General features: G+C 42.2%; 1 protein-coding gene across 3 annotated transcripts in view; it reads left to right on the forward strand.

Annotated features, from left to right (window-relative positions):
• Positions 1-23,872, forward strand: part of septin9b (septin 9b) — a 48,061-nt gene extending 24,189 nt beyond the window's left edge. For 2 of the 3 annotated variants that reach the window (XM_072683293.1, XM_072683294.1), the window contains 9 exons: positions 13,082-13,264; positions 15,430-15,558; positions 15,697-15,778; positions 15,915-16,052; positions 18,852-18,969; positions 20,075-20,170; positions 20,656-20,752; positions 21,785-21,836; positions 21,940-23,872. In XM_072683293.1, the coding sequence (XP_072539394.1) occupies positions 13,082-13,264; positions 15,430-15,558; positions 15,697-15,778; positions 15,915-16,052; positions 18,852-18,969; positions 20,075-20,170; positions 20,656-20,752; positions 21,785-21,836; positions 21,940-22,096 (1,052 nt within the window). In that variant the 3' untranslated portion in view covers positions 22,097-23,872. Of the gene's footprint in view, positions 1-1,012; positions 1,090-13,081; positions 13,265-15,429; positions 15,559-15,696; positions 15,779-15,914; positions 16,053-18,851; positions 18,970-20,074; positions 20,171-20,655; positions 20,753-21,784; positions 21,837-21,939 lie in introns of those variants that run through there. The other variant, XM_072683296.1, reaches the window with a different exon arrangement.
• The last annotated feature ends 360 nt before the right edge of the window (positions 23,873-24,232 follow it).

The following is a 24,232-nucleotide window of genomic DNA, read 5'->3' on the forward strand; positions in this document are numbered from 1 at the left end:
TGGAATTCACGGCTCTGGAACTCCACAGTGTTTAAATGTAGTTGATTTGAGGAAGTTTCAGACTGGAGAGACGATACAGAACATTACAGCCGTGCACGATGATGTGTTACCACGTCTGCCTGAAAGGTAAATGTGGCATCCAGCCCCACCCTCGATTGGCTGAAAGATGATCCCGATCGGTACTGATCCCAAAAACACTGATTGGTCCATCTCTCATATAAAGTCTATGCTTTTCTCTCTAACTTGTTAATCAGCTGGCAGTAATGTACAGTGTTTTGAATATTAAAATACTGTACAGTTGGTGTGAAAAGCACAGAGCATGACCAAAAATGGATCCCTGTTGATATTGTACAGCACTAATGAACTAAAGTGGAATTCAAACTTTGAAACTTGATTTTGAGGGCACTACAATCTCCCACAAGGCACTGGTCATTACTAATGAGCTGCGTAGCTCACATCATCAGCTGAATGTGAACCAGAATGCATTTTGAGTCTCAGTACTAAGCAAAACCTGTTGTGTGCTTATATATGCCAGAGATTGAGCCACTGAAGGCCTTGAATTTTAGACATTTTCTCATGTAGTTCATTAATGTGAGGCTTATGTAAAGGACTCCTGAGTGGCTCAGCGGTCTCCAAGAGAGCACAATTGGCTGTGCTCTTAGCGTTTCAGTCATAGCCTGGGGTTTGATTCTTGGGCTGGACAAATATACAGGACCACAGGGGTTAACATGACCACAGACAACCAGTACAACCAGTGATTTGATTATTTACTGGGTTAAAAACAACCCTAATGATTAATATTACACTTGTATAAAGCACGTAACATAAACAGTGTCTCTAGTTCAGGAGAGTATGAACAAGCTAAAACACACACACACAGCTCCACAATAGACATACTCCTGCAGGACTCCATTGAGTGCCTCCTTGAATGGGGGATGGGCTCCGATTGGCTTCCTGGTGTCATGTGACCAGGAGGTGGGCGTGGTTTTGGGCGAGTAGCCGAGCCCAGCTGGTGTTGCAAACTGACTACAGAAAAGAGAGAGAGAGTGAGAGAGAGAGGTACACACAGACAGAGGCTGCTGAGGAAGGGTGAGTCATTTATCTGTTCTCAGGGTTTTTCTCTTCTAAACTGAGTGTTTTAGTGTCTCTGCTCACTAAAACCTCCTGCAGTGTGTGTGTATGCATGCAGGCAGGCACTCGTGTGTGTGTGTTTGTGTGTGTGTGTGTGTGTGTGTGTGTGTGTGGTGTTTTAGGTATCCTAGCTGGGTTTTGGTCAGTGTGTGGAGAGGAGGAGAGATGGGGAGGAGGGGGGCTTTGGCAGGAGTTTGTTGAGCCAACCCCCTACTCTCTCTCCCCTGCTCACTCTTATATGCACACTCTTTCTGTTTCTTTTTTCCTCTGTCATTTCTCTCTCTCTCTTTCTTGCTCTTCATCTCTCTCTCCCTCACCCCCTCTCTATGTCTTACCCTTCCTCCCCCTGTCTCTCGTTATCTCTCTCTCTCTCTCTCTCTCTCTCTCACTCTCTCTTGCACATGCATGCTCCTTTTCTCTGTCTCTTGCTCTTTATCTCTCGTTCTCTCTTCCTTCCTCTCCTCTTTCTCTCGTATACACACGGTCATTCTGTCTCACGCCTGCACATGCTCTCACACACACTCCCCCCCAACACATACTCCTGTTTGTGTGTGCACTGAAACAGATGATGAGCTCCACTGGAGGGTTGTGAGTTTGTGACCTCCCCCTCGTCCCCTTTCTTTCTTTTGTCTGGACTTTCTCCCTGTCAGCGCTCACCCCAGCACTGCAGGACAGTTTTTTTTCTCATTACTGTGGTTTGTGTAGCTGTTTATGTAGGAAAAGTTCTTCCAGTTTAGTTTAGTTTAGAGATGTTTCAGTTGATGTTGCTCAGTGTGAGTCACCCTCTGGCCTGAATTTCTCTGTAACTCAGTTTCTGTTTGGCAACTTTAGGTATAGGCCTTATAGAGCAACCTTTTTGTGTGTGAGAGAGAGAGAGAGAGAGAGAGAGAGAGAGAAGCTTTTAGGAGTATGACCGTTTTGCATGCTTGCATTTCTTATATTTGCCTTCATAAACGACTGAACAAATTTTGCAGTGATGCTGAAAAATAAACAACTGTTTGCAGTTTAGGCATTTTCCCCTGAGCTTGATTCATTTACTCTTTCCTTTTCTGCTGTGGTTTGAACACTCTAGTAAGTCATTAATGTCTCACTTACCTGCAACATTTGCATATAAAAGCAGAATCACTCTCACCTCCTCTACAGTTACCACCTTTTCACTCTGTCCTGGGTGGATCACTTCTGCTCTTATAGAACCATGCAATGAAAAATTTAACTATTGAGATGCTTGAAAGATTCTTTACCTGGTTAAGTGTCTCATTCACTTCACATTGGTGGAAAACCTTTTGGATGATTCCACATAGAAAGTCACAGAACCCTTTTCTATACTGTGTAGAACCCTTTCTGGCCCCCATCAAAATCTGTCCATACCCATCCCTACCAATCCCTACACAGCCACCCCCCAGCCCTACCCATCCATACTCAAAACTCATTTCTCATTGACTGATAAGTCACTGTATTGTCCCTAGTTTGATGTTTGTTTTTTTGTTGCCCCAATTTGCCAGCAACCCCTTCAAAACGCACAGGAAACGCCGGCCTGTCGCTGTGGATGGATGTCAGTTCAATGGTTCCTTCTTATCAAAGTAAAACTGTCGGTCTGTGTGAGAGTAAGATCAGGACAGATTGTGGTGGTGTTTAGATCTGCAGGAAGTTAGGTCTTCAGTGCCGAGTTTGAACACCTACACTACATGTCAGCGCATTTCTCTTCTCAGAAGTTGCAACGGAAAATAGTGACTTGACTTGAAAGTGTCAGTTGATTTCATCCAGGCTAAACGTTACCTGTTCTTATCTGCATTACATAAAGCATTACAGAGCAGAACACAGGTTTTAAAAATGCTTGCACGGACTCTGAGCTGCTCAGGTGGTTTGCTGTTGGTTTTATCGTGCAGGACTAAAGGGGGAAGAAATTACCTCAGACATTCGATGTGATTTTCGGTGAGACTGGGACGGGGGTGTTAAACCCTGTGATACCCTAAATATTGCTTACAGGATTTGACAATCTGTTATCCGTGAGTTGTTTGGGGATGTTTTTGTCAGTGCAGTGAGGAATGCTGGGTATTAGTTAGATTTAAGTTGCCGTAGGACAGACCAGTCCAGGTGACTGCCTTCCAGCTGTTGTGCCTTACATTAGCGGTGCAGTCAGGTGTGTTTTAACGTAAACACCACCATCATGCATTCTTCTAAATACGAACAGCACAGCAGCCTTTTCAGCTCTGTTTCCTGGTGCTGATCGGAATCGCTTTGTTATTTTGACCTGAGAGCTTCAGAGCTGGTAAGATATACTGACACTGGGTCAGGAGTGAACTTTTGGATTGAATTGTGTTGGTCTACAGGGGTTCTCAAAGCTTTTGCAGCCAGGGTCCCCTTTCCTCTGAAACCATTCCACAGACCTCCACAGATTTGTCTGTACTGTAAAATGTAAGAAAGACACATTAGACAAATATCTAACATCATGTTTAATATATGACAGCTCAAGCACTTCACCTGTGTGGCTTTTAGCTAGTATATCTTTGCTGAGTAGATAACAGTATCCAGACTTCCTGTGCACTTTTTTTTAGAGATGGTTCAGTTCACACTGTTGTTTAGAAAAACATATTTCATGTTGCTGCTATAGTAATGGTGCTCTGTAAGCAGGTGTAGCTCTGTGAACTTCACAATCTTGTTGCTGGAACCTTGAGACAGATTCTAGTTTGGTCTACTGTCACTGTTTCCACTACAACCAGACTTAATGTCATCATTGTGCTGGCTAAATGCATGGGCCCGACTTTGAGAACAATGAGGCTAAAGATCTAAGTGTAATTCTAGAATACAATAGAGAGCTCTTACCTGCATTCAGATTGGTTCACTTGTTAGCCTGTTAACTATTGACTGCATAGAGGAGTGACCAGGAAGCTTAGTTCATATCAACAGTGACGAGACTGAGACAAACTGGTCAGTTCTTCTTCATTTTATATGAGAGCTGGTGATTTCCGGCAAAAGTCAGCGTGAACATTGGCGATGCAAAGTGGACAGAGTTAGCGATGTGACAAAGTTGGATAGGAGTTTAACTTGATGCCAATTAGATGAAAGACGTTGTGGCAATAATCAGTGATAACTGATTTTAAAGCTGCATCTCTGCAACTATGTAATGATGCCCTTTATTGAATTCCTAGATATTTGTTCATGCTAGAAATGGCGGCTGTGCTTTTGCTGCAAATAGGCAGCAGCAATCGCCAGTTACAAACGCAGTTGTGTTCTTGGACTGACTGTGCAGAAAGTAATTCCCTAAGCACGGATAGAGTTTGTAGATAAACCCTTTCCCTCCAGTATTCTTGTCTGATTTGTGCTAAAAAAATCACACGGTTGATTTGATTTTGTTTACAGTTCTATAGCAACAATTGCCAGTAGCATGCATCTTACTGTTCTTTTGCTGTTATTATAACCATTGAGATAAATCGTAAGCTCGAGTTTAGAAACCCCCACAGGCGATGAGCGGATAGTGGTCTGGGTGACGAGAGGCGAAAGTGTGCCAGTGTGAACGTACAGTAAGATTTTCTTCTACTCTATGTTCAGAAGCATGGATTCATAAAGTGCCGGTACGCGTTCATGTTCTGTCAGATAAATAAACAAATCGATCACCCACTAGCCACAACAACTGCTGACTGGAATTTGTACAATAATTTTATAATATTGATTTTTAATGGTTGACATTTGAACAGATTTCTCATGAGCCTGGTTTACCATCATTCTGCACATTTGTGTGTTGGTGAACAGGTTTCTCTTAAGAAAAATGTTAAAGATAAACAAATCTGTTAAAACCCTGCATCGTCCAACAGAACTGAACTGTTACCGAACATAAATAATCCAGACAAGCGGCGAATACTTATAGTGGATTGCGTTCATGGCTTGTTTGGTCATTTTTCATCACAGGTATGTGAGATTGTTCCCATTTTAGTTTAAATGTTTCTTTAACGTTTATACTCAAACATTGCATTTTGTGTGTGTGCTTTCGTTTATCACTTGGCGCCAAGTGTGGATATTAAGAGGGAACCAAGTTAATCACTGCTGTTCCTGGCCCTGACAAGACTGCTTAATGAGATACCAATGAAATGCAATACAGAGTTTGATTTATTTCCAGACATCTGTAAACTCTTTGTGTTCTGTTTTGTCCAGACTCCTTAAAGATCTCTGACACACATCTAGGCATATCTGCGGCTGCTGGAAAGAGCAACAGACTAGAATGCTGGTGTTAACAAATGGTTAATTGGACCAAATACCAGTCCAGGACAATGAATGGAATCTTTCCCGTTCTTTAGTGAAGAACTCTGCAGTTTAAGAGATTAGAGTTCAGCAGTAGTGTTCTGCTGTTCTGCATTTGTTAGACTGGAGTAGTAGTGTCAGATTTGGTTCTTAGTGTAAACTGACCGCTTTGCTCTGTGTTACACACTCAATGCAGCTGAAGCGATTTGGATTACAACTCTGTGATAGGTTGGTGGGCTCATTTGCATACTGTAGCCCTCAGATCAATAATATTGAGTGTGTGTGCACGCTTGCATGGGACCTGCCGCAGCAAATACAACACTAAAGGCAGCACAGCGCTTCTTTTATGCAGTGATAGAAAAACGGCAGCTCAGAAAGCTCCTGTTCCACAGACTTGGGCTTGGGATTCAGGGCCACAGGGTTTAATAAGGTGAAGCCGATGAGACCTCAGGTAAGATAGGGTTAAGTCCTGTAGCCCAGCACTCTGCCTTTGTGTCTCCCATCCAGACGTTTTTGTACAGGAGAAGCCCTCCCTCACCATCTGCTTTAGTAGCATGCAGTGGCAAAGGTCACATACTGTGGGGGGTTTGAGTGGAAGGGGGTGACAGACGAAGTTGACTGGTAGCATTCCTCCTCTTCTCCTCTTTTCTCCCTCAGTGATCTATCCATCACAAGCTCTGGTCTTATTTCAGCATGAATCAGTAGTGGTGTAGAGGACATGGTAACAGAGCAGAAATTCACTCAAGCTACGTTTATTCTAACTAAACATTGCAACTGAAGCATTGGCGCACATCGCACTTCAGTCAAAATGGATGATTTTAAAGGAGCTCTTGTAGAACACATACTTTTCCAGGGGTATTTCTCTGCACTGTCACCTGTCGTTTCTAAGAATACTGCAACAGCAGAATTGTAGTGTATAAATGCCTATAGCGTTAACACATTATGTGCAAAGTCGTGCACAACACCCGCTCTTCTGCATCTGGAACTCATACGATCCAGACAAGCCTGTTATGAACCTCCGAGACCTGGACTAGCCTACTGGACATCCTCTGTCAGGTCCTGAAATGCTCTGTGTAACTCAAGCCTGCATATATCTGCTCGAGATGGTGCACGCTGTAAAACATTTTATGACCGTTTCCTTCTCTAGTGTGCTTGGGAAGTGGGGGAGAACCTTCTGCCGTCAGACAGCCTGATCACTGCAAATTAAACCTTAGGATTGTAGAGTCTGTTTTAGAGTGTATTAAGTTCAGTAAATGTGCAGTTAGTTGACAGTAGGGATGGTGTAATAGAAATAGTGTAATAGTGTAGTGAATTAATTTATTTGAAGGGCTGTCTTGATACTCTTGGACATACAGTGAATGTCTTTAGCTCCAAGGTCACCCTGTGGAGCAAACCAACCATGTTCTCTGACCGTGGTTCAGTCTGACAGCCCTGTGGTCCACCGTGAAGACGGGACAGAAATTGCATGTTGCGTGTGGGGAATAAATCATGTTCAGGCGTTTTCCTGGCCCAGATGTAGCAGTATGGGTTCTGAAAGAGGCTGGACCCGCTTCAGAGACAAGGCCTGTTTTGCCCCTCTTGAATTGTTGGGGTTTTTGGTGGAGTGGAAAGGGTTCCCTTCCACTGCTGTGAAAAACGAGAACTGTGGAATACTGCGTTTGGGTTGGAGCTCCCATGACTGAGAATATTTCAGATTTTACTGTGAGCTTGGCAGGGCTACACTTGCACTTATGATTTATGATGGTGTTCCCTGATTATATAGTCTTTACGGAGTATTATTATTATTATTATTATTATTATTGTTATTATATAGTAGTTAGTTTTGCCCTGAAAATGTATTGAAGCACAATAGATCAGTGCCCTTAATGAACTTTAAAAGTCCCAAACATACATACACATGACCTTGACATATTTACATAATTTTAAATTTTAAATTTTTTTAAATTTTAAATAAATCATAGTTTTTAATGTTTTTAGAATGTTCATACGGTCAGTTTGGAAACTGAGCTGCCTGCTTTAAATTCACTGATTCACTAATTCTAGGGGTTTGAGATGTCATGGTTGTGTGAAAATGACAAACTCGCACAAAGACAAAAAAGAAGACACAAGTCCTATAAGCATAGTCCTGGGTTACATAAGAGACATTCTTACGTTCTTGTAGGAATCCCCCCAAAGTGCTTGAGATTGCATTCAAATGATGATTATTTTTTTCTCTGAACCCAGAGCTAAAGGATAGGGCATGACAAGAGCCCAGTGGGGTAGGGATGTTCCTGCAAATGCTTGTAGACTATCGGAGTCTCTGCTGGTAACCCCATTAAATGGTAAAAATGTATATTATTGCACCTGTAGTGGGTTGAATTGGCCTGTTTACTTTCCGGAAATGGGTTTGTGGTGCCTTTGTTTGAGCTCAGAATGTGCTGTTGTAAGAAACAGGAAAGTGAACCCAGGCTTGCATCAACCGCACAAATGCTGATCCAGTGTCAGTTTCTCAGAACCTCATTATACATTTTTGTTGTCTGTATGTTTTAAATGTTAACAGTGTTTACAATTGACATCACGATGATTTTCCAGCCTCCTGTCATTACCTTGAAGGACGTGTTCTTCATTAACTAAGCCCATTAATTGAAGGTAATAAAGGAGTGAGTTATTGAGTTGTCCCATGACATTTATAAAATATACACTTGTGTCTATGTGTGTGTGTGTGTGTGTGGGTGGTTAGATGAGGCGCGTGCCAGACACTCTGTGCACACTCTGATTCCTGTGTTCTGTAGCTGTTTCTACAGTGTTCAGGTTGACTGTACTCCTTCCGGTCTGAATTTTCTGCAGTTTGCTGCTGTTAGTTTGAGTGCGGTAAGCTGAGCACTTCCTGTCCTTCTGTCTGGTTCTACAAGAAACAGTCCAATGAAAACTGTTTGGTGTCTGAATTATGCCTCTTTAGTTTACAATAGATGATGCTAACATTACTATTACTATTATTTTCAGTTTATCATACATATGTACATACATATTTAATGAAACTGTAAATCATTGTATACAGAAGTGCAGATTTTGCATTTACATTTTTCTGACTAATTTTAATCGAGATTAAAATTAGTCATATGAGCCTGGTCTGGAAATAGCGTCTCGGCGATGTTGCAAAGAGGGCCTTAGAGTGAACATGCAGACTTGCCTATAAAGTGTTAAAGTCCAGCTTGGTATCTCCCGTAAACTAAAAAAAAGCACACGTCAGATACCAAACATGTCTTATCTGATCAGCTGAAAAATCATAATTATTTTTAATCATGTTTTGTTATAAACTATGTTATATAATAGTTTGTTGTGTATATATTCTCTCTGTGCACCTCTCTCACAATGGTCTGTAGGGGTCTTACACACTGTTGGTGGTGGTGGGGGGGGGGGTGTTCTCTCTTCTTAGATTCGGTTTAATCGATCAAGCTCTGTAAACTCACATGACTTTAAGACAGGGTGAGTTTGTTGAACCAGCAGGGCGGTTTACTGTCAGCAGAGCTGTTCAACGTGTCTCTACCTCTGCATGAACAGTGTGGGCTTTAGTTTTGATTTTGGTCACAAACAGCAAGAAAGACGCTTCCTTTTGAATACCGACACTCTAGCAGCTTCATCTTCATCACCATCTGCTCTCTCTCTTTCTCACCTTCACACTCTTTCATTTGCTCTCTATTACCTTTGCTCTTTCTCGCACACACTCTTGCTTTCGTGCTCGCTCTTCTTGCTCTTTCTCTTGCTTTATAGACTTACTCTTGTCACTTTATCTTTTCTCTCTGTGTGTGTGTGTGTGTGTGTGTGTGTGTGTGTGTGTGTGTGTGTGTGTGTGTACTTCAGCAGATGGCCACAGCAGGTGTTGGTGCCACATGCCCAGAGGGGCATCAGAGTGGGCATGCAGTGTATGGCCAACTGCTCTCAGTGTCTTACTCCTAATTACAGTGGACTCGCACTCCAGATCCTGCTGGACTTCAGGACATCAATACTGCTCATGTCATGGGGGTGTATCTAAAGATAACATGAGCTGGATCTGATACTTCTACCAAGCTTTAAAATGAGCTGGCTTTAATGGAAGCTCTTCACTGGAGATGAGCATCTGTACTGGTCAAATAGTCCTTATTCTGAAAAAAATTAAACAGGCCTGTTGGAGCATTATGGTAATCAGAGCAGGGTCTCCTGTAGCTTTAACTCTTTGTTCTCCATGTTTGCCTTCATTCATCAGATTTAAAAGAAGTTTTGGATCCATATTAGCTCAAGACCTCAGAAATCATCTTCATTTAATTCCTTTAAATCTTCTTTAAAGCTCCTGTTAGAAAACACTCTCTCTTTTAGTGTCTCTCACACACACACACACACACACACACACACACACACACACACTCACTGAGCCACACACAGACATGTAATGGGCTGATGGAAGTGTGAAATGGTGTCGGAGCTTCTGTATGAGCAGCAGTTGTTGGAGCGGCTCAGTTCAGTGCTGGCATTAGGAGCGGTGCGGTTCACCCCGGGCTGTCGTGTTGATTTCACGTTTGATTGTGTGCTTTAGTTTAAAATGTCAGAGGAATGTAGGGAACCGGAGAAGCATGCGATGAATCAGCCTGACTGGGGTGGAAAATTCCACACAGCGTCTTTGATTGATTAAGTTCATCCAGACTAGCTGTATTGTGTTAAAGGCGCTCAGCTGAAGGACAAACCACGAGAACCTCTGCAGGCTGAGGCTGAGGGGTATTCACCACTAATGAGAGACTGTCTTTTCCAACCTGGCTAATTTCAGTTATCTACAACAACATGGTCTACAACAGTAGCGCAGCATTGAACACTGGAACCTCAACATTATGTAGCAGCTTTAAATAAAAACCCCTGTGTTCTGTAAAGCTTGTGGGCCTGTGTAACATTTGTAGGCGGAGCCTGGAGACTAATTAATTTTTTGCTTTTGCTGAATAAAATAAACACCTTAAATCATTTAAACTCCCAAAACAGCTGTGATTGTTCTGCCTGCTCATATCACGCATGTAACAAATAAAGCTGTAATGGTTTAAAGGGCTCATTTGCATATTACGGTCTTGCAGTATTGTGGCGGTTGGCATCACCATGGCGATTAACAATCGCTATACGATGCAGCCCAAGCAGCAGGACCTTTTTTAGGAATAAATGAAGCTGGTGGATATGGGGTTGTGTGTGTGTGTGTGTGTGTGTGTGTGTGTGTGTGTGTGTGTGTGTGTGTGTGTGTGTGTGTGTGTGTGTGTGTGTTTCAGTCACTCACTGACAGGAAGTGGTTTGCTGAGTAAAGGGAGTAAACACCATTTCCTGAATGCTGTGATACTGAAGACAGCCTGCAGAGCTTTTTCACAATACACACACACACACACACACACACACACACACACACACAAAATCCTGAGCTTCCCTCTTGTTTCCACACATTGTTAATAGTGTGTTTAAGTGTTCCCTCAACTGACAGACAGCTGAATAATTGATCTTCACATTAAACTTTAATTCAGCTTTTTTCATTTTTTCAGCAGCATAATTGCATTTTCAGTGTTTTGTTCTGAATGTGATTGTGAATCGTCCAATTTAATGTTTTTATGGTGGTCTGTCTGACACAAAATAAAAGCTGAGGTTTAGAAGTTTAGAAACATGATCCCTGTCACAGCGCACTCTGGTGTACTCTGAAACTGCCCATAAACCTCCTTTTGAGATGCCCCACATCTATAACAATCAGGCCTTTCTGAAAATTTGTGCTTCACTGGAATTCTCTCCATGGCAAAAGGAGAGCGTTCCAGAGTCGAGAAGCTCTAGAAAAGGCTTTAGCTAAAAGGTGGGTTAGTGGTCATCCAACATTGTGACCTCACTAATGCTCTTGTTGCTAAATGCTATCAAATCCTCACAGCAATACTCCAAAATTTACAAAAAAAAATCTTCCCTGGACAGGATAAACAGTTACTAGAACAAAAAGATAAACTCTTTTTAATATTCTAATTGTGAAAGAAACAATGAGCGAACAGATGTCCCACTATTTTTGTCCTCTTCTGTACAGACTCTGATGTAGGATGGACTAAAAGTCTGCATTTTCCACAGTTTATGGACCTGTTAGAACTACGGGTCAGATAGAAATTACATTAAATACAGCTGGACTTTTAGAACTCTTCAGGATGTTTTTGATAAAGTCATAGAAATTCCTGTTTTGGCAGTTTATTATATGCAAAGAATTGCTCAACGCACTCCGACTCAGAGACAAGTCCATTTAAATGTGTTTGCAGGTAAGAACAGGTCGTCCATGTTTAGCAAGAGTGAACATCAGGAGCCAAATTCCCCACCGGTCTGTGACTCTACCCCCCCCCCCACCCCCCCGGCATAGCTGATATCATTTATTTGAGTCGTTATGGTTTGTGCGGAACATCTGAGCGGAACGCTGAGCGACGTCGGGTCGTAATTAATGAGCTGAGTTTGTACATGTTTGTGTTGCTGGTGATGTTCTGCATATTGCTGGGTTAAGTAGGGCCAAACTGTGTGTGTGTGTGTGTGTGTGTGTGTGTGTGTGTGTGTGTGTGTGTGTGTGTGTGTGTGTGTGTGTGTGTGTGTGTGTTGTTGGGGGGGGGGTATTTTCTTTCTGGTTGGTGTCTAGACAGCCGTTGGACAGGAAGCCACAAGCTGTCGTAGAAAAAAAAGGCATTACCCGCTCTCTCCCTCTGTCTAAAAGCTCATCTTTATATCTTTAGCAAACCTCTCTGTCTTTCTTTAATTTTCTCTACCACTTCCTCTATCTCTGTCTCTCCAGCTGTCTCACTCACAGCTGACCGCAGTTTCTCTCCCTCTCATGTCCACAAAGCATCCTTCACAGAGTGTCCTCTCCCCCTTCACTGTTTTAAATATTCCATTTAGATTTGGTTAACTGACTGATAAGTTCAGATGCTTAAAGGTCCCCCCTGCAGTCGCCTTTAGGGTTCACCCCAGACAGTCAAACAGAGCAGCTGTTAAACGCACAGAAAAGCAACTACTGACCATAAAACCTTTACGTGGTCTGACAGACACTCTGTGGCTGAGCTGCTCTCTGTGGTTCCTAAATGCTGCTGATGGAGGAAGATCTAGGAGGGAGGAAATTTCACCAGCTGACTTGTTGTTGATGCAGCAGTGGCTCCTATTCCATACAGAACCACGCTGGAGTTCAGTGAGCTCTTTAGAACCCTTCCATTCTTTCACTGATGTATGGAAAGGCAGACTGCATGGCTAGGGGCTTGATTTTATACACGTGGCAATGGGACTGGATGAAACCCTTAATTCAATGATTAAAAGATGTGTCCGAGTACTTTTGTCCAAATGGTGTATCTGTGTTTCGGTGGTATTCAGAGATATTCATTGTTTCCATGGTATCAGGACAGCATGAACACCATATGCTTTTATTGCTTGTTTTGCATTCTAGACATTGCTACCGTCTCCTACTGGCTCTGACCAGGCCTGCCACCCTATTACTGTTTTTGTTAAGTTTTCATTAACTGCTGCTCAGTTCTGACCCAATGTGAGTTATCCACCCTGAAGCACCGCTAACCTGGATGTTTACAAACAGTCTTTGGTCTGTACGGGAAAGGTGGTGTTACCTGCCCATCCTGCAGGGTTTACATCACAAAGCTATGTAGCTGTTCTCAGCAGTAACTGTTGTTATCTGGGAATCCTCAGTACTGATTGTTCTTTGTCTGTCTAATCACATCACCAGGGTCAGAGGTCAACAACAGTTTCTACGGTAACATGGCGGACACAGTGAAGGCGGCGCAGCCCCAGCCAGCCGGGCGGCCAGAAAAGGGGGCAGAGTTTGGCTATGTGGGAATTGATGCCATCCTGGAGCAGATGAGAAGGAAGGCCATGAAGCAGGGTTTCGAGCTCAACATCATGGTAGTGGGTAAGTCTGTGTGCCACCGCAACTAAACAGACACACACACAGTATGCACTGATATACAACCCTGTATGATGCCAGTAGTTCCATCAATGGCTGAGCTACATTCAGAGTTGCCATAAAATACGCAATGAGCTTATTTACACCTTGATCTCCTTTGACCACATAAAAGGCCAGGTGTAAACATCCCCCAGAATGCATTGTGATCGGATTACAAAATGATCACTCCCCTTCTATATGGTGCAGGGAGGAGGTGTGTTCTGCGCTTTAGGTGCCAGAGATGCATTTTCATTTTTGTGTTTGTTTTTTTTGGCAGCAGCCGAGCTTCAGCAGTGTGAACTTGTGGCCGCTTGTTGATGTTCAGTAAAATCCGCCTCAAACCATGAGAACTGTTCAGCTCTCAGCACTTCAGCCTTCACCCGTTATCACTCTTTACTGTCCACTGTACAGCCACTGGGCTAGATTGTTTGTGTGTGTGCTGGCATCGTCTCTGTAGTTTTTTGCTTGTGTGAGCATTTCACTCTTCTGCTAATTAGTAAGTTCTACACCTTTCGACCATGAGGCTTTCTATAAAATTCTTGTGGATTTATTAGTTTGCTTTCTAAGCTAGGCAGCTGTGTGTGTGTGTGTGTGTGTGTGTGTGTGTGTGTGTGTGTGTGTGTGTGTGTGTGTGTGTGTGTGTGGGCTGTTGCGGTGAAAGAATTAACCCTACGATGATTTAGGGTGGTTTAACATCGTGATATGCGGTTTTACCATCATTTGTTGTATATGTACTCGATTTCCCAGACTCCTCTGCTTGCTCACGTGACCACTTCGGCCAATCGCGACAAAGCCTGATTGCCAGTTTTAGAACACACCCCTGAAGCTCATCAGCTCCGCCACTACAATCTTCCCCTGTTTATCTCCCCTGTGTGTATGTTTGCTCAGTTTTGCTTTGAGTGTCGACCTTTTTATGTTTAGACTCTTTGGCCCCGTTTTGTCTGCCTTTTATACCTGACCTCTGCCTGTTTGTCGATTTCTAATTTTGTTACCTTCTATTATGGTTACCACAGCTCCGTTTTTGACCCTCGTCTGTTTACTGGTTTGATTTTTGGATCGGCACCTTTTCAATAAACTCTCAAAATCTAGTAATTGACTGTGCGACTCTGTCTCGTCACAAACAACGTGAGTAAGTTCCGTCCTCTCTGCACGCTAAGAAAAATGTCTCTCTGATGGTGCTTCGAGTGATCCGCTCCAGCTCTATAGTGTATGAAGGCAGAGGTCGTTGTCTGTCCATAAGGATGCTCACATAGTTCTTTGTTTTGATCTTATACAATGTCTTGTAGATGGATCTGTATACACTACATGTCCAAATGTTTGTGGACAACCCTTCTAATAAATGCATTCAGCTACTTTTTAAGATTTTAAGTTGCACCCATTACTGACACAGATGTGCACACACACAGCTTGTCTAGTCCCTGTAGAGACATTGGCAATAAAATGGGAGCCTGTGGAACAGTTTTCTCTGACATGATGGCGCTCAATTAAATACTTTCCAATACTTTTTCCATATATTTTAGTTTTATATAGTGCATGAAGGGGTCGACTGTTCGGGGTCAAGAAAGAAATGTTTGCTCATTTAAAAAAAAGGATTATAAGGGGTCCTTTACTGTTTCTGTAAAATTTGTTCTCTTTTTTTCCCAGAAGAAGTGTGGAGCTCTTTAATCTGAGTTGCTGCTGTACAGTAGTGGTTATTTCAAACAAACAAACTAGCTGTTTGACACACACACACACACCTATATGGCCAGAAGTTTGTGGTCACCTGTTTGTCGATGTTGCTTAAAAAAAACATTAAATTGATTAAACAAGGCTTGTCCATCTGTTGCTTAGAAACAATCTGGTTTATGTTTAAATTGCTTGTCTACTTAAAGCCACTGGGAACATAAATCTGAGATTTCTGTCTAATGAAGTTAATCTCACTCCTGTCACACGCATTCATTAGAATATTAAGACCATATCCAGACTGTTCTGATGAGTGCATTTTGTCTTTTTATGAGGAGTATTTTCATATTTCTGCTTTAAAAGCAAATTCAGACAGCACTAACTGTCTCTGTCTGTGTGTGTGTGTGTGTGTGTGTGTGTGTGTGTGTGTGTGTGTGTGTGTCTGTGTGTGTGTGTGTGTGTGTGTGTAGGTCAGAGCGGCCTGGGAAAATCCACTCTGATCAACACTCTGTTCAAGTCTAAAGTGAGCCGCCGGTCAGTGACTCCTTGTGACGAGGAGAGGATCCCCAAAACCATTGAGATTAAATCAATCAGCCATGGTGAGTAAAACACAACACCCACGTCATTGACCACTCTCACATACACACTCTCCACACCTGCCTCTGACTGATGACTCCCCTTCAGCACCACTGAATTTTGTGTGTGTGTATGTGTGTGTGTGTGTTGGGGTGCTGCAGATATTGAAGAGAAAGGAGTGAGGATGAAGTTAACCGTGATTGACACGCCAGGATTTGGAGATCAGATCAACAATGAGAACTGGTAACAGCGTATACTCCTGTTTATTACTCCTCTCTTATAATACAGGCTTTTGGTTTTTCATTGTTCCAGACATACACCTTGGTGTGTGTGTGTGTGTGTGTGTGTGTGTGTGTGTGTGTGTGTGTGTGTTCTTTAGTTGGCAGCCCATAATGAAGTTCATTAATGAGCAGTATGAACAGTACCTGCAGGAGGAGATCCACATCAGCAGGAAGAAAAGAATCCCAGACACTCGCGTCCACTGCTGCATTTACTTCATACCACCAACTGGACACTGGTGAGACGCCCACACACAAACATACATTTATTTTGTCCTGTCAGTATAGTACAATATACTGTGTGTGTGTGTGTGTGTTATTATATAAATAAAGTGCACCTTTGCATTTACTTTTTTTATTTTCAGGATATTACTGACACACAAACACACACGCTTGCATGACAGTCATCCCAGCTGTTGCTCTGGGTGTCTATGCCTGTACTGTAACAGTTGCTGGTTTCGCCTTATGCCACATAACTGTATCTCAGACATTCTCAGGCACGAGTTTCTTCATGTGTAACCCTGTTTAGCCCCTTCAGGCCTCCTTCACCTCCACAGTGCTTTCGACCCCGAGGGCTGCCAACCCAACTTGGATTTCGGTTCCTGGCTCTGGTATATTTATCCCGACAGGAGTAAAAACAGGAAATATCGTTTCCCTGTAGCCAGCTGGAACACTCTTATACCACATCCCCAAAGCTGTTAACAACCAGTTCAAACGTACTGTTCAGGGAATCAGTTCTATAATGCAGAGAATAGAGCACACATTCTGATAGTACTTCCAATATTCGAAGGATTATTAGAATTAATATTACAGTTTTAGGAATTGAAGGATGTGAATAGGGCTCATTCTTACTCCCCCATAAGGACTGTTATTTAGGGTGAACTGTTGTTTACTAAACTGCACTAAAATGCACCAGTGAAATCAATTAGAATTTGTCAGTTTTCGCCAGCTGCATTATTTATTTATTTACATATCTGCATCTTATTTAAAAAACTAAAAAAGTGTCTCAAGGAAATGATTACGGGATAAATGATGGGTTAAAACTGCAAAGCTATGTATTTAATTATGTATTTAATTTAAACGATGTATTTATTTTTATACTGTGACCTCACATTAACATTCAGTACTATTAGCAGTGGTGGGGAATAAGAAGAAGAGGAACCTAATAATATCTATTTCTAATAAACTTAAAAATGTACTGCTTCGGTCATATGTGCTCAATGTCCAATGGGTGCCTTTGCTCACTAGAGTGTAAGTGGGTGTTTGCTTTATGGATGGGTCAAAGGCGGAAGTCAAATTCCATCTGCTGATTGTTGTAGCCTTTGTCTTCTATAATCATGTAACTGCAGTTCGTAAATAAAATTGTGATAAAGATACCACATGACTTATCACCTCCTAGTGCCCACCTAGTGTAAGCGTACATTAGTGTTCAGTGTTTTTGCCATATGAGATGCAGCAGGCAGGAAATTTGTGATGTCACCCTGAGATGTTAGCAGAGAACATGCGATTGTACAGCAGGAAGAGCTGCGTTTGTTGTAAAGTAACAGTAACAGCTGAGGCAGTGAGAAGAGTGTCCTTTATAAGTGTGTGCTTGGTTAGAGTTTTGGGAGCAGTCCAGAGCAGCTTGGTGGCTCATCGGCCAGAGTCTTTATGTCAAGAGGGAACTTTCCAATACCTGCATGATTCTGAAGTTTGGCCTGGGCTGAGCCGGTCCTTCACTGGGTTTCTTTGCTTCAGGCTCATGTCCTTTCCTTGCTTTGACTGTGGTTTCCTGAGGCTAAGAGGGTTCTGGAATAGTTCCTACTAAAATGAAGGATCACCCCGTTTCCTTTCTGCATCAGCAGTGCAAATGATCTTACAGTCTGATCGCTCCGGCTTTTTAAACTGGGGGCTTCTGACCAGCTTCTCGTTCCCGAGGCCAGAGCCATATATTTGTTCTGCCAGTTGCCTTGCCTTAAGCCACGGCATGGATGTTTTATGTAAAAAATGATTATAAGTGTTGTGAATATTAAGTACCAGCAGTGGCGTGTAATTGTACAGATATGTATTTAAGCCGTCAGTGGCTTCAGGGGCCGGTTTGAGTTTCTGGGTTTTTAGATTTATTGCTGGGAAACTGCTCTCTACCAACGTCAGCAGTTGGCTCACCTCTCGCTGCCTTTAACCATTAGAAGTCTGGAGCTATAATTTTAAGCTACATTTAGTCAACATTATATTTTTATTACATATTTTTGCAGTTCGTTACAATTGATAATGTAATTGCAGAGGTCAGAAAACAAAATGGTAAGTTTATATGAAAAGCAAGAACACAGTTCACAAGAACTTTTAACATAACATAAGGGTATTAAAAAGAGTTTCTCCTGCTTTTGTTGGAGTAACTGTCTCTACTGTCCATGAAAGACTTTCTACTACATGTTGAAGGAGCATTGCTGTGAGGATTTAATTGCATTTATCCCAAAAACTGGATGGCGCTCTACCATCATTCGAGAGAACACAGGTCTTCCACTGCTCCACAGCTTAGTGCTGTAAAGGTTGGGTTATGTGGTGTTTATAACACTGAGGGCTGCTGTGCCAGAGGAAGTGAGGAGGGACCTGGTGTCTCCTTCCTTTTCTCTGGAGCTTTTGATAGACCGCAGTACAGCACTGTGGGTTAGACAGGCTTTCTGAATTGCCCTTTTCCAGGGTTCGGCTCCTATCTTTAACCTGCACCCGTACTGCACACAGAGAACTGCAACAGTTTCATTACATCACTAGACTGTATCAGCAGACCAGCCAGCAGAGTTTTTTTTTGTTTTTTTTTTTTGCACATTTATGACTTATGAAACTAGTCCTCAACTAGAACTAGAAGAGTTTGTGATGGGTATAAGGTTTTGGGAGGTGTGTGGAGAGGAACAGACTTTAGTGTTGGACCTTCACTGCCCCCTGGTGGACATTACTATACATACAGAGTAAAGCAAGGGAATCCATTTGTAGCTAAAATAAATAGGTGCTATTTTAATGAAAGATTATTATGGAGTTGAGTGAGTCTGTGTGTTTTTCAGTCTGCGACCGATTGATGTTGAATTCATGAGGCATCTGAGTAAAGTGGTGAACATCGTTCCGGTCATTGCAAAGGCAGACACACTGACGCTGGAGGAAAGAGACTTCTTCAAACAGAAGGTGAATTTCTCAGACATTGCATAAACACACACACACACACAGTATTGGATCAGTGCTGATCTGAGTAGACATTGTAAATCTTTATAACTTCTTTATGGACTATTTTATTTTTTCTTTCCTCTTTCACCAAAAAGTGATTATGTGCATCTGAGGTTTTTATAATTAAACTGAATAATAAGTAAACAACAGAATATAATAAGTAAATAACAAGTGAAAATTAAATACAAAAATGTTTTTTGTAGCTTTCGTTTTGGAAATTTCATTTCCATATCTCAATCCGCAAGTTATGCATATCCGCAATGTCTGATATCTTTATCAGCCCACAATTCCCAAATCAGCACACCCATATGTTCAATGTCACATTTTACAGTAATAACAGATGTTCTTTGCAAAGCGGAAGTGTGTGTGTGTGTGTGTGTGTGTGTTAAGGGTACTTCACCAGAAACAGGGGTGTAAACCCTATGATTTGAGTGTAAGCATGACTTCCTGAGCCTTTTGAAATGTTTGTGGTGAACGAAGCTGGTTTATTTGCCCGAATGTTCAACTTAAGACATCAAAGGCACGTAAGCAGAGTGGTTAAATAAACTCTGCAGGGTCGACTCCAGATCAGCCTGCAGTTCTGAAGCCTGGTCATTAATTTGAGCTGGCCGCGGGCAGCACCCTCTCTCTCTGTTCATGTTTTCATCGTACAGGAGTGTAAGCGGTGGCTGTTTTACAGTTATGTGGGTTACAGTGACGTCTCAGACAGTTTCTGGAACCTTCATGCCGCTCCCTCTCGCTGGAGTGACTCTGTGATGATGTATCCCGGCTCTTAACATGCTCCGTCATTTTTTTATTTATTTTATTTTTTTATTTTTGATCTACCACATTCCTTTCATTATCTTCTCATTGGGCCATTAGTGGGGACGTGAAACCGGCCGGTTAGTCTACTTTGGAGGGCTTTTTTTGTTTGACCACAGCTTCAGTCTAATGGCATGCTTTAATTCAGCTGTGAAATCATGTCCTTACAGCTCTGTTTAAGCCATTATTCTATACAAGGACCTATAGAACTAACAGAAATCCTGATCTGTGTGTGTGTGTGGGTGTGTGTGTGTTTTTTGTACAGATAAGGGAGGACTTGCGAGCCAATGAGATTGAGGTCTACCCTCAGAAGGAGTTTGATGAGGATGCGGAGGACCGGGTGATCAACGACAAAATCAGGGTGAGTTTAAACACACACACACACACACACACACACACACACACACAAACTATATTCATACTATATTCACCGATCAGCCATAACAATAACACCCCTGATAGCGGTTAGGGTTAGGGTTAGCCCTAACCCTAAACCTAACCCTAATCTTCAGAGAGAGTCCATACCACGTTGGGTCAGAGCTTTTGTAGTGGCACAAGGGGACCTACCCAGTATTAGGGAGGTGGTGTTAATGTTATGGCTGATTGGGGTATATCCCAGTTATTGCTGTTAATGAAAACTAATACTAATGCAAAATTATAGCAATGAAAAAGAAAAAGTACAACAGTCTACTGCAGCAGTGTCAGTGTAGCATCACTGGCCTGGAGATCAGTAACCACAGTTCTGCTCTTCTTAAAAACATAAATTATTTAATGTATGTAAATATTCAACAAACAAGCAGAGGTCATGAATACGTGAGCGTGTAAAAGTGTTCACTGTTCTGGTAGGAGATGAATCCGTTTGCTGTGGTGGGCAGTGATCAGGAGTACCAGGTGAACGGGAAGAGGCTGCTGGGGAGGAAAACACGATGGGGCACAGTAGAAGGTAATACACACTCTTATACACACATACATTTCTGACTGATCAACAGAGTCCATCAGTCTGTATGACTGAGTCTCTCTCTCTCCCTCCCTCACTCACCCACTCACTCACTCACACAGTGATTCAGAATGAAAGGACAAACAGAGATTTGTAACCCTATCGTCATTACATTTTCTCTGCCCTTGTAATCCCTCTTATTTTAACTCATTTCAACTCATTTCAGGTGTTCTGTTCATACAGGGAGAAAAAAGAAATTTGTAAAAAATCTTGTCGCAGGGCCAGTAATTCAAACAGATACACACTCGCTCACTCTCCTTATCACAGATTAGACATCCCTCCTGTTTAATATGATGTATGGTGTGAAGTGGCTGCTGGGGTGTTTTAGCAGATCTTTAATCTGCTTTAGCTCTGTTAGTGATGTGGTCTGTGGGACCACATTGCCATCTAGAGGAGTATTAAAGGAATTGCAGCTATCAAAATCTCTGCTCAGTTGATAAGATGATCCTTTTTTAGTTCCACAGAGGGGAAATGTCACAGCAGCAAAGGGATAGCAAGACATTTAGTTAAAAAATAGATAAATTAGCAGGACAATTAAGCAGTAGTACACAGCGTTTAACAGTACATAACAGTTTTATCACAAGATAAGATTCTTCTTCAGGTCACCTGGTTTACCTGCATGTATGTATGTGTGTGTGTATCTCTCTCTCTCTCTCTCTCTCATATATATTCTTTTTATATATGACCGGTCTGGGTTTAGATTTAGAATGGTTTGTTTTTTATTCAGCTGATTTTTTTTTTTTAGTCTAATAAAAAAAGCAATATATCGTTTTGCTTATAGGATCATAATATATCACAATATATTGAATCGTAACTGATGCTAATACAAAGCCCTACCCGGCAGTGTGAACACAGGGAAGGTGTGTTTTGAGCAAAGATGGCAAATCCACGTCCAGAAAGTAAAACTGGTGGATTTGCCACCTCTAGTTTTGGGGTACACTGTAAAAGCAATTCTTACCCGACCTCTTTATCTTACAGTTGAGAACACTGCACACTGTGAGTTTGCCTACCTGAGGGATCTGCTCATCAGGTCAGTTCAGCATTTATTTGTCTGTCTATCTATTTGTCTGTCTGTCTGTCTGTCTGTCTGTCTACTTATCTACTTATCTATCTCTGTACCTACCTACTGCCAGGACCCACATGCAGAACCTGAAGGACATCACCAGCAGTATTCATTATGAAGTGTACCGCGTGCGCAGACTCAACGAAAACAACACGCAGTCCAATGGTCAGCCCAACGGCCACAGCAACGGAGTCCCCGCCCACGAAGTCCTCTCCCACGAGATGTAGACGCCCATCTGCCCTCACTGCCTCCTGCCATCCATCCATAACTCTGTTTTTATCACAGTGAAAGTCTTCTTTAGTTTTACGTTGTAAAAGTCGTCTTTACCTGAGTCTTCAATAGATTTCATTTTTATCTGTTTACTCATTAAATCTGAACTGCACTTCTCCGCTCTATCACTCTTTTCTTTAAGGGAGTCACTTTATTGATCTCTTCAGGCTCCGCCCACCAATGTGTTCTTTCATAGCTGCTGTTGTGAGGGCAGCTAAAAAACATTCCATTCAACCCTGATGAGGTGGAGCTGCAGTCTTTCTCTTCAGGGTTGAATGGAAATGTCTGTAAAGCTTACAGCAGTGGCTGTGGAGGAATACATTAGGGTCTGCCTGCTCCCAAAGCGTCAGTCAACAGCCCGAATACTCTGCACAGACACAGACTGATCACACCTGCTGGCAGTGTGAGGGTGAATCAGTTCTGTACAGGTGTTTTATGCTTGGAACAGTGTGCAGTTTTCTGTTATTCTGTAATGAGTTTTGTTTTTGTTTTTTTTACTTGCTGCCAAAATCCTCATTTTTTTTCATAGTTCATTTGTGAATTGCTATCATTTTACTTGTGGTTTAATGTGTTTGAACTTTTACGTTGCCTTAATGTTATGTGTTTTGCTTTGGGAACTGAAACGAGAAGTGAATATGGCAAAGCTGAAGACGGCTCAACCTAATCCATAGTATTAGTTGTTGTGTTTTCGCTCCTTGCTAAACCCTTTTCTCACACCCTTCATACAGATCAGTCAGAAGGGATTAGCAGTGCGCTGTGATATATATGCGTAATACACTTTAACGATTTTATCATTGTTCTTTTAACAGTTATGCTGTGAAGGGTATTAGGTGATTTAAGGCTGATTTGGGACACAGCCCAGACCCACCTGCACTGCCCGTTACAGCACCATGCGTATTAGAGCTGCTTCCCGCGCCCCAAACCTTAAGGCCATGATACGCAGCCATCTGATTAAAGGAATACTTAAAGAAATGCCCAAAGCTAGCAGGAGCTAGTTAGTATTATGCAAATGTGACCCTACTAATAGCCTTTTAAGAATGCCCCATACTTGCTAACATGGACAGTAGGAACCAGGTGGCACTATTTAAATGAGACCATCCTGTTTTGTGCTAAAAGTACCAAAAGTGCTATTATTGTTAGCAGGAACCAGTTAGCATTATTCAAATGAGACATGCTACCAAAAGTTATAACCTAGCTAGCAAGAACTAGCTAGCATTATGTAAATAAGACTGTATGCTTTCACGGAATGCTAATATTGCTGGCCCAAAAAAAATGCTAACATTGTTAGGAAGTACCAGCTAGCATTGCACACGAGACCGTCCTGTTGTTTTCCCTTTGTTCAGCGTGATGACCCGCACTGGCTTGCTCTGAGGGAGGGGCTGCTAACAGTTACTGAAGAATTACAGTAGAATCTAAAGGAAATGTAGAATCTTATCACACGTGTGTGTGTGTGTGTGTGTGTGTGAGAGAGAGAAAGAGAGAGAGAGAGAGTGTGTGTGTGTGTGTGTGTGAGCGTTTTTAAATTGGGAGTGTATATTTTCTGTTGTTCATGTTTCTGCTGCCGTCATTTCAGTGTTTAGTTGTTTGCATTCGCCTCCTGTTTTAAACTCATCCTACAGATTTCCGTTGTTGTTGTTGTTGTTGTGGGTAGTTTTAGTGTATGTTGGAGGTCTGCGCCGCCTCTGTGTTAATGTAAACCAAATAAAATGTTCTTTTTTGTGCTGTAAACAAAACTGTACAGTGATTTGTGAAGAAATGTCCATTAATATTCACTGGTTAGGTTTTTTTTTGGGGGGGGCACAAAGCAGGGCTACTAAGTTCAGTCAGTACAAGAGGAGGAACGTTGCTATTGGACAGTCTTACACCTAGAAAACTTGCTTTTATAGAAATACAACTGAGAGCACTGTGTTCATAGATTTACTTGATCTTCTGTTAGGAACACCTGCACACAGCTAATGCTCACGTCAACCGTCCGAATGCAGGAAACCCAGTGAATCACACTGTCTGATGTATTCTTTTCTGTGTGAGGGAAACTTTCCACACAAATCAGACTTCACAGCTTTGACACGATCGCAATCCGGCCACAGCGGGAA

Source organism: Salminus brasiliensis, chromosome 7 (genome assembly GCF_030463535.1).
Source record: "Salminus brasiliensis chromosome 7, fSalBra1.hap2, whole genome shotgun sequence".
In the NCBI taxonomy this organism is placed as follows: Eukaryota; Metazoa; Chordata; class Actinopteri; order Characiformes; family Bryconidae; genus Salminus; species Salminus brasiliensis.